Source organism: Sitophilus oryzae, unplaced genomic scaffold (genome assembly GCF_002938485.1).
Source record: "Sitophilus oryzae breed Bouriz unplaced genomic scaffold, Soryzae_2.0 scaffold_849_pilon_pilon, whole genome shotgun sequence".
In the NCBI taxonomy this organism is placed as follows: domain Eukaryota; kingdom Metazoa; phylum Arthropoda; class Insecta; order Coleoptera; family Curculionidae; genus Sitophilus; species Sitophilus oryzae.
The window spans coordinates 1-10,790 of NW_022147471.1; the positions used below are offsets into that span (position 1 = coordinate 1).

The following is a 10,790-nucleotide window of genomic DNA, read 5'->3' on the forward strand; positions in this document are numbered from 1 at the left end:
CTAAACAAACTAAACTATCCAAATTAAAGCATTTGCATGTGTTTGATAAGATTTTTCTTTAAATTTCGTTAACAAGAATGATAGGGGTAGTTTATTTAAATCCCTTCCGCTCATTTTAAAAAAGTGAAAAAATTACCAGAAAGTGTGTTTTCATAACAGTAATGCTTCCATAAAATTTCATTAGTCTATTTCTTTTCGTTTTCAAGATAAAAAATAAAAACATTATTTTTCCGCCATCTTTGTACAGCGATATCTCCCTAATGGTTGACTTTTGACCCAACATTTATAAAGCAAACTACCCTTTATTTTGAACAAGGAATCACCCCCTAAAGTTTTTCGCATTTGTTTTGAAACACCCTGTATATATTTTTTTAATTTTGCAGCATAGGTAGAGGAAAATATACTCTTTCTGGGCTTCTGTTAGCAGTCACTGCAGCTCTGGTGTTTGTAGCACGCCACGTAAGTCATTACACACATCTACACTTTATTTAATGCAGTGATTTAAATTATTTTTGTAGACAGAGCAGGTTGCTAGAGTACTATTCCTGTGGAGATCCCAAGTAGAAGAACAACGCGATTGTGCTAAAGACTTGAAGCGGCGAAACGAGGCACTAGTGTATAATATTTTACCTCCCCACGTAGCTGCGCACTTTATGGGAAACAGAAACAGAAATCACGACGAACTATACTCACAGAGTTATGAAGAAGTTGGAGTTTTGTTTGCATCAATGCCTAATTTTTCAGGTTAGGTTTATATTAAAATGTATATCTAATATGTTACTAATTTATTTTTTTTTATTTTAGATTTTTATTCAGAAGAAACTGTAAATAATCAGGGTCTAGAATGTCTAAGGTTCCTGAATGAAGTGATATCTGATTTCGATGCGGTATGTATGAAATTTTATCTCCTAAAAATACCAATTTACCAATTTTAATATATTTTTTTTAACAGAACAAGCCAAAACAAGGCCTTTATGTTTTTTAGATTACACATTAAATATACAGCAACGGTAATTTATAAGGTTAAAGGTGAATTTTATGTTCCTATAAACCCCAAAGTATTCAGATTAGGCAGTTACAAGAGAGTCATAAATATTTAAAAAATCTATTGCGAGTATAACCGTAACCACCGTAATAACAAGGCCGCACAGCTTATTCGTGACGTCATCAACTGGAGGCCTAAACTTTTATTGCATTTGATACACTTTATGCGTATATAATGGATATAAAGTTTAATTGCATCGAATTTTTAATAAATAATAATTAAACACAAAATTTAAAAAACATGAGATTTATATCCTATCTCACATTATCCATCGTCATTGTATTTATTTATGCTGTAAGTGTGTCTAAGTTTCTTTTATTTCCTTATCCAAGTCTTTCAATATTTTTTAACAACAGTAGTTTTTCAGACGTGTATTTCTAATAGGATTTATGACAATTTTTACAATAACTTAGCATTATAAATAGTACATTGCGGAAATTTTAATAATGGTGTTATTACTTTCAATGTAATCCAAAGATATTTTTGATAAAAATATTTTTTATTGTGAATTTTGAGAAACTCCTCATGGCTTTGCGAAACTTTGTTAAAAATGATATATTCAAATAAAACTATATTAGTTATTTCATCTTTTGGAAACCCAAGACTGTCTTTAGTAAGGTTTTTTATAAGTGAATTTTGTTCAATATCAGTCTTGTCTGAAAATGTTAAATTATTTTTAGGGCATTAATGACTGAATCTTAAGTTTCTTTTCGCCTCATATAAATGTCGAACACAAATACTGTACTGACTCCCAGCTAACTGTCTATATTTTCCAAACCTACTTTCAAGAGGATCAGCTTGCAAGATCTCTAGTAAAACATACCTCATATTTTACTCATTACATACCTCATATTTGACTCATTAAAACAATATTTTATTACTTCAAGCTCAACCTGTTACTCAACTCAAGTTAATAACTTTAATATTGAACACAGATAAAAGTTAGAATTTTTTTTATTATTTTCATCGCATTTTAAAGAATTTAGTAAATAACACACACACACACACACACACACAAGCATGACTAATAATTTGATCAGTGACCTTATGATCGAAAAAAAAAACGGCGTCTAGTTGGCTTGGAAATGATGATCGATGACATTCCCCATATAATTTTACATATAAAATGACAGCGATCTTCATTTCATAGCTATCGCTGAGGCCGTTTTTTCTCGATCTTATTGTACTTTAAATAAAACTAGTGAATGAAGTAATAAACTATCAATTTCATTTATAATAAATCTTTCAAATGATGTTTTTGCTTCATTTACCTGGACTGTAGTATTTTGGCCATATAAATAGATTTCTAATTTCAGATCTAAATGTTCTATGTATTTAATATCTGTATATATGTGATAAACCAAAGTATAATTTTCTTATTAAAATACTGATAACACATCCTGCTGTATTTTGTCACCACAAATTCATCACTATGAGCCACTATTTCTGAATATTCCTATCATTAGGAAAGCGAAAAACGTGGTTTTTGAGGTTAGGCTGTAATTTACAGCGTGGCACGGAACACTATAAGGCATTATACCTTTTAAATTGTATAAATGCACACACTTATAATCACTTTATTGTCACCTCTTTTTACAGATTTATAACTTTTTTTACATTTCTATTATCGATTATAATTACCACTTACCACGCCCGCACACCTACCGATAAATCGATGACTGTCAACTGCGGCAATATCACTTTGCTAGGCGCTACGACAGGCGCCGCCGCGCGGCGCCGTCGCCCCGGAGTAGGGGGCGTAAAGTATCGATAAAATACATAATATATACTATAAAAATACCTATTTTTTATTGTTTTTTTTGTCTCATAATATACACTATTGTGAACTTAAAATATTCCTTTATTAAATTTGATTGATAAAAAGTGAGAGTTAAACGTTGATTGACTGGTATGATTTTTTCCGTATTCTATTAAAACTATTTTTATATACCATAATATTTTTAAAAACTCGGAAAAAGACATTTTAAAACTTCCAAAAGATCCACAATTTGAACTTTTATCGGGTAATTATCAACGCTGCTAAATAGAGTTGGGCCTCCAGTTGGTGACGTCACGAGATTTTTACGTCTAAGCTGTTCGGCTTTGTTATTACGGTGGTTACGGTATAACACTGCGTTTTCCATTTTTAAATGGCCTTAAAACTCTATGAATTAAACTCAAGAATTCTAATTCGATAAATAGCAGTTTTATTAAGTCTTTTATTTTTTACTGATTTACTACTTACTTATTGCCATTACTCACTGACGAGTATTTGACACGCATCAGAAGATGGTTACGCAAGGAGTTTCCTTTTATGTGCTTTTCTTGCCTGAAAAGCTCCTATGCGTGATGTTATCTCTCTTCCGCTCTCTGGACATTCAAAAATCTCATTACTTTGTTGCCTCTTTACTTTTTGGTTGTCTTTGTGAACTGAGTTTACAATTCTTCTCCATTGCGTTCTATTGTGCGCTGCTTCCTCCCACTGATTCTGCATGCTTGTCACTGCTTTGAAGTTTTCGTGGAAAATATCCTTGTACCTTTTCAGTTGTCCACCCGGTTTCCTCTTACCGTCTGCAAACTCACCGTAGAGAAGAAATTTCCTTAGGGGGTTTTCTGGTATCCTGCATATATGACCAGCCCATCTTAAGCGAGATTTAGTAATCATGACTTCAGCGCTCTCGCAGCTAGCTTTTTAAAGTACCGATACGTTTGAGACATGATGGGTACTATTTTATTCTTAACAGTTGTCTAAGATGTCTCTGTTGCAACTTGTTTAATGCGTTCGTGTGACGGTGGTACGGCACCCAAGTTTCGCTTCCATATAACATGATGGGGATTATTATGGCTCGGTACACTGCAAGTTTCGTTTTTGTACTCAAACATGATTGTAGAAGACACTGTCTTTTAATTTCCAGAATGATCTTGAGGCGCTGCTAATCCTGTACTGAATTTCAGAGGCAATATTGGCCTTTTCCGAAATCAAACTGCTGAGGTAATTGAATACCGCTACATATTCTAATAGTCCTTTTCTAGTTTTTATAGCATTGTTGTGATCTTCCGGGGGAGTGCACATGACTCTAGGTTTATTGATGTTCAACTTAAAGCCCAAAGCCTCGTATGTCCAGGTATATGTGTTCAGCATTTCTTGTAATTTCCATAACGTTTTTGCAAGTAGAGTCAGTCATCAGCGTATTGAAATTTTGTGATAAATTTTGTACGTATTTTTGCCCTAAATCGTTTTATGTTGAACAGACCCCCGCCGTGTCTGTATGTTATGTCCATTCCTCTTTCCTGCAATTTGGTGTCCACTATAATTTTACTGATGTAATATTATATATGTATAAATTATTATATGGTCTTGGTTACGCTAATCATAAATAAAGTGATGTCTCCATTGGGACCTTATTAACAGGAATTAATATGGCTATAATTCCCACTACATTTTATAGATAACAACCATAAAACAATAGAGATTTTTATCTTAATACTTCCTTATACATAATTCTATAGGATACGATTTTTATGTCCTTTAAAATCAGTCAATAACTTACGAATTAAATCTCTAGAATACACTCAACTGATTATTTTTCTGAATATTTTAATCAAAACAGAGTAATAATTTTATTTAACATACTTGAGAGCGAGCTCAGTTAGGGACTATAATTTTTTTATTTGTTTTAATATGTTTGCAGCTTTTAGAACTTCCACAGTACCAAGATATAATAAAAATCAAGACAATCGGCTCGACCTACATGGCTGCCAGTGGCCTAAATCCTACCAGACAAATTAAGGTAATGTTTATTATCATTAAATTAAATGTCAAACTATTTTTTAAGAAGAATGCTAGTTCTGTGATTCAAAAATATATTTATAATTTTTATATAGTGATTAAATATGTCTGCACCCTAGAAACAAACTGTTATATCATAAAACATAGTTTTGAGAAAAACGAATTTAAAATTCTTTTTGGAAGTTGTTTACTAATTTGCTTGCTTCATCCACGTTACCGTAGATGGCGCTAAGAAGGCTTTGGTAGGGTATATAAATAAACAAATCGAAAAGCGAAAGGGGCCAAAAAACCTACTCATTGCTTTATTCTCTGCATTAGTCTCAAGACCGAAGGTAAACAAGCCATTCGACGACCGGTTTCGGAATCTTATCTCCATCGTTTGGCGGACCTGCTGTAACCCCTCATCTGACCAACGAAAGGAGAAATAGCTTGTTTGAAATACTCGGTATATTTTTTAACCTTATGATTGTAATATTTGGTATATGACTAACTTATGTTGAACTTAAATGAAATTTAAAAACAGAGTTTTTATAAATTATATCAAATATTTTTTTAATTTTTCAAACTAAAATAACTGAGATTTTTTGGACTTAACATACTTTGCTTCTAGGATAGAGATATATAGTATTTCAGGTTTTTAAAAATGAAACCCTACTTGATTTTTATTGCATATAGTAAAAGTTAAAAACAGCGAAATCTATTGTGTGCACCTTTCTTGGAGAATTAGTTACTAATGTCAGGTCTTTTGACAAAATTATGGTAGGGATGATTGTGCCTCGGGGCACTCAGTGATAAAATGTTCTGGTGTTTCCTCACCGAATCTGCATTCGCTGTTGTTTTCTTAAGATAACAATCTACTAGGTTGTTATTGATAAAAGTGTCCTGTTAAAAATCCCGTGACGAAAAATATCCGAAGATTGTTCTTACTTAATCAAGGATTTTTTTTTTTTTAAAATGTGTTTTTAATGATAGACTGTTCAAATTAAAACTAAAAATATACTTCTTTATTTTTTGTCTACATCTTTTCATTTATGATACTTCCTATTTATTTTCTTTTTAAGCCTGACGATTCCTATTACAAGTTCGATGGGCACACTTAGCCCTGTTAGTTGAATTCGCCCTCGACCTAAAAAAGGCCCTACAAAGCATCAACGAACAATCATTCAATCATTTCGTGTTAAAGTTAGGAATAAACCACGGTCCAATCACAGCAGGCGTTATTGGAGCCCGTAAACCCCATTATGATATTTGGGGAAATACGGTTAATGTCGCTTCTAGAATGGAAAGTACGGGAAAAGCTGGTTGCACATACAGGTACAAACATTTAACAAACTATTTGTTTTTGTTTCTTTATAATTATTAGAAACATTAAAAAAAAAAAAAAAAATTATATTAATTTAAATAAAAATTCATAAATGGGTTTTAATATATAAAATTTGGGCATATTTTAAAATTAAATTATTTTTTAATATATTTGATCACAAAAATAAAATTTTTTTTTAAAGGTTATTATATATGTCATATTTTCTTTAGTAATTATTAAATGTCTTTTTAAAACATAGACTTGGAATACCTACGAAAAGTTACCTTTAGTAATATTGATAAAAAAAGAAAAAAAAAAAAAAAAAATGAATATTAAATTTTGGCGCAAGTAATAAATCACAATACCCTTACGCCTGCATTAACCCTCCACAAAATTATGATTTTGTAGTAGAGCACGCGGAATGTCTGTGATTAATGGTGTGAGTGCAGTATTTTTTAATAATTGCTTACATATTTATAATAGTTTTTAATCACGTTTATTGCTCCAAAATAATTTAATCAATCTGACCATAGATAAAAGGAAATTAATCTACTATACCCCTTTGAATATAAGGAGCATTAATGCTATCCATGTATCATGCATGGTGGGCGGAAAAAAAACACTCTGGGCATAGATAAAGAAATAATTAACTATTAAGACAGATATGAAATTAATAGTTTAATTTTTGGGGTCAAAGCGACCCTCCGTGTTTTTAGTGGAGACTAAGTTTAACCCAGCACCTTCGTCTTTTCTGCTGTAAATGTTTTTTATGTTTATTTTGAAAGTCAAAGGATTTTGCTTTTTTCAGTTACCACTGATATTTAGTATATCAGAAGTAACTTTAATAAAAAGAAGAATATATATATATAATATATATTATATATATATTATATAATATATTATATTATATATTATTATTTATATTATATATTACTATATAATATATATTATATTATTTTACAATTTTTTTTTTATTTTACTTTATTTTTACAAAAGTTGCAGTTCAATGAATTGTAAGCTCGCTCTCGATCCTAATGAATAAGACCGAAGTTATCAAGATTTCTAAAGCAAAAAAAAAAATCAAACAACGATACATACCATAATTTTCTTTATCTTAAACCTTATCGTTCTTTTGGAAAACCACGTACATTTTTGCCAGTTTGTTAGTTTTTTTGCAAGATGCAACACAACCAGAAAACACCATTTTTACAGTTAATAAAAAAACAACTATTTTTTTTAATTTTTTTGATATATTTGTTGAAATTAGTAGTTTAAAATTAAAAAACAAACGAAGCTATTTTTGCAACGCAGGCCACCCAATTCAATAAAATCAAAATTTTTCCTGCGAAAATCAGGCTTATTATTCACTGAAAGTATTTTCTTGATAATATCATTTAATCAACAATACTTTTTTTAAAATTAAAAATTTATACAGGGGTGTTATTCGAATTAGTCATAAAAAAATTAATGGTGTGATTCCTCACGTGTTTTCTTAAAACACATTTTTATATACTTGGATCTACAGTACTTCCTTTCTGATCTTACAGGGTGTTAAATAAAAAAAGCACTCGAATTTTAATTTGCTTTAACATAAAATGGTTAATTTAAATTTAATTCTTTTTTAAAGAAATATTTTTTTATAATAATTATAAATAGTTCTACAACAAAATTGTCATTTTGAGTTTTCTCTTATTCATCAAACGGTTGTCGAGAAAAAACATTTTAAATTATATTTTTTTTTTTTTTTTTTTTTTATTTTTTTTATTTAACGCATTTTTTTATTTTTTAGATTAATTTAGGAACACCTTGTATATGCATATCACAGAGCAACCAAATAAACTACGGTAAACTCTAAAAATTATTTTTTCTTAACCCATAGCGACTACCGTGTTTTTTAGACGTGTGTACTAACTTATTTTAATCAAATTTTCACCGCTATAAGTTCCAGGCAATTGCTCTAGGGGCGCGAGAATCCTTGACAGTCTTCTGTTTGACGATTCATTTTGAACATTTGAATTTGATTTGAAATTTTGTTTTTTTTTTTTTTTTTTTTTTTTTTTTTTTCGATCGTATGTTACTTATATATTTATTCTATCTGATAGTTGCTATCTAAGGTCGAAGCAAATCTAGCTGGAAATTGTGGAGAAACTTAAAATTAACAGTGACACTATCGCGACTTTATATTGAAAAAAACTCTAAAATAGTTGGTTGCGTAGCGTGCGGTAGATCTCGGCAAAAATGAAGTAATAATGGAAAACAACACTTTTCGTCAGTAATAGTGGAGACATTATAAATATACATAACGTGACAGTAAACCCGGCATTTATTGATACATTACACTTAAATTACTAAGAATTATATATTTCTTGCATTTTAGCTCTCTTATTTATTACTGTGTCAAAGATATAGATGTCAAAGACATCTTAAGATACGTTAGATTTGACTTATCTGCTCAGTAGCGTATCGGATGTGTTTAATAATACTTATTATAACTTATCTGATTTTTATTAGAATTATGATATTTTTATAACAAATTTTAATAACTACCAACATATTATTCACAAACGCTAAAAAAAGAAATTATTGAGTCTATCCCACCGTCTACCCCAAGTCTACCCTACATCATAGTTTTACATTTTTCAATGATAATTTACGGCAGTGCTTTCGGCTTTTTCAGAAATTATGTCCCCAAATAGGCTATCTATTTATTAATTTATATTTTCTTAATTTCTTTTCTAAATTAAGACTACATGTATTGACATGATAAAAAACTATTTATTGACAGTGTACTGACAATGCCTATAGAAACATCATGGAAACCGACGTTATACCACTATCCACCATGGTTTTTGCAGTTTACACAGCTTTTTAAACAGACTCTTTAAGTTTTATTGCCACTTTTTCACAATTTTTTTTTTTTTAAACAAAAATTAATTAACCACAACAAAAAATACTTTGGAAAATGACACGCTTCTTAAAACACCTTTTTCGGTATTTTTTTTAATGGAGGGCGGTATAAATTTAGATAGATTTACTTATAAATTTGAAGATTCTGACTTTGATAAGAGAAATTTATTTTCCTGTTCCTTGTTTGCTATTGGTTCTTCAGCAACCGCTATACCAAGGCCACTTAACAACCGTTGCGCATCCAAACAATGTGCGCGTTCGGGGAACACAGCCGCTGACTTTAGCGTAGAATTTCGCTGAATATCAGCTTACGATATTCCCTAAACAGCAAAAAGAACAAGAAACAAACAAAATAAAAAAAAAAAAAAAAAAAAAAAAAAAAAAAAAAAAAAAAAAAAAAAAAAAAAACGAGAAATAATAAATAAAATCGTCGTCTTCGTCAAATCGGCCTATAATCGTACGATCTTTGTCTTAGAATAAAAATTTATTTGTGAACCAAAAGATTTTATATTACTGGTGATCATTAACTAATTCGAAATATTTATTTTTTTATTTTATTTGCATTGTTATAAGTTTCTAAAAAATAAAGTTATAAAATAAACGTAGTTTTTTTTATTTTATTGTATTTACAAAATTCGCTTACAGATGGAAAAATCAAGTCGAAATCTTTCTTTATTCTTTAACTTCTTCGATCTATATTTACAACTGTCTTTTTCAGAAAGTTTTAGAATTACCTACTGCTTGTTCTACTGCTTGTATAACATTTTTGACAACCAAACATACTCTATTTTTTTAAGGATTCGATTAACTATACGATTGGACTACAAACTCAACAAACCATTAAAAAGTAAACAATAAATTGAGAAAATTAAATGGTTATTTACATTAGGATTGACCACGATAAGGAAATAGATTAAGGCTGACTTATCTCAGCCTAACTATTTACCGCTGAGAATTTCGCAGCGGCTGACTGTTGCTGTTTGTCAGAATAGACCGTTTAGGAAAGTCGCTTACTCAAGGTCACTCAGCCGCTGACCGTCCTTGAACGCGCCCAATTATAAGTTGTTGAGCGGGAGGGCGGCTTTCAAATCTACACTTGTTTCTTTATCATATGGCCTCTTCAAATATCGTCTTCTGATAGGTAACAGGGGAAACTTGCCGATTCTCAGAAAGCTTTCAAACTATTCAGTTCGAACAAGCGCGGCTAGTGGCAGGTCAATTTACAGGCCAACTAAATGACGTACTTACTACTGGGCTTAAAACGGCGGTAAATCACGCCACCTACCGCTCCAATCTCGCCCGTCATGATAACAATGGACACTGTAAACGAAGAGGACGAATCGCACGGCAGCCTAACCTCGAAATCCGAAGAGAAAACATCGGAGAAAACTGTAATTGAATGCTCGGACAAGGCGGACGATGAAGTTTTTATACTAGAAACGGAAAATTCGGAATTGCAGGACAAGAAGGAGATTGAAATTAAGGATTCGAACGAGGCTACTTTGTTGTTGAGTTCTTGTGAGGATTGAATGGTTGAGAGATATAGGGAAAAGTTATTTCGTAAAGACTGATTACTTTGTTATTGTATGAATTAAGTTTTAAACGGGCTCTATCTATTAGGTCCAAGCGGACCGGGTGCAAAACGCCGCAAGATTTTATGAAGGCTCAATACATTTTCAAAATCGATCTGGCATTTTAAGTGTTAAAAAGCAAACAAGTGTTCAGTTCAATCCTCTCTTTTTTTT

General features: G+C 30.9%; 1 protein-coding gene across 1 annotated transcript; it reads left to right on the forward strand.

Annotated features, from left to right (window-relative positions):
* Positions 1-383: 383 nt before the first annotated feature.
* On the forward strand, positions 384-5,935 carry LOC115889818 (adenylate cyclase type 3-like; the record flags this gene model as incomplete). Its single annotated transcript, XM_030909896.1, has 5 exons — positions 384-459; positions 519-744; positions 805-887; positions 4,738-4,836; positions 5,897-5,935. Coding segments are annotated over 5 exons (523 nt in total), but the record flags the coding sequence as incomplete, so codon positions are not given.
* Between the last annotated feature and the right edge of the window lie 4,855 nt (positions 5,936-10,790).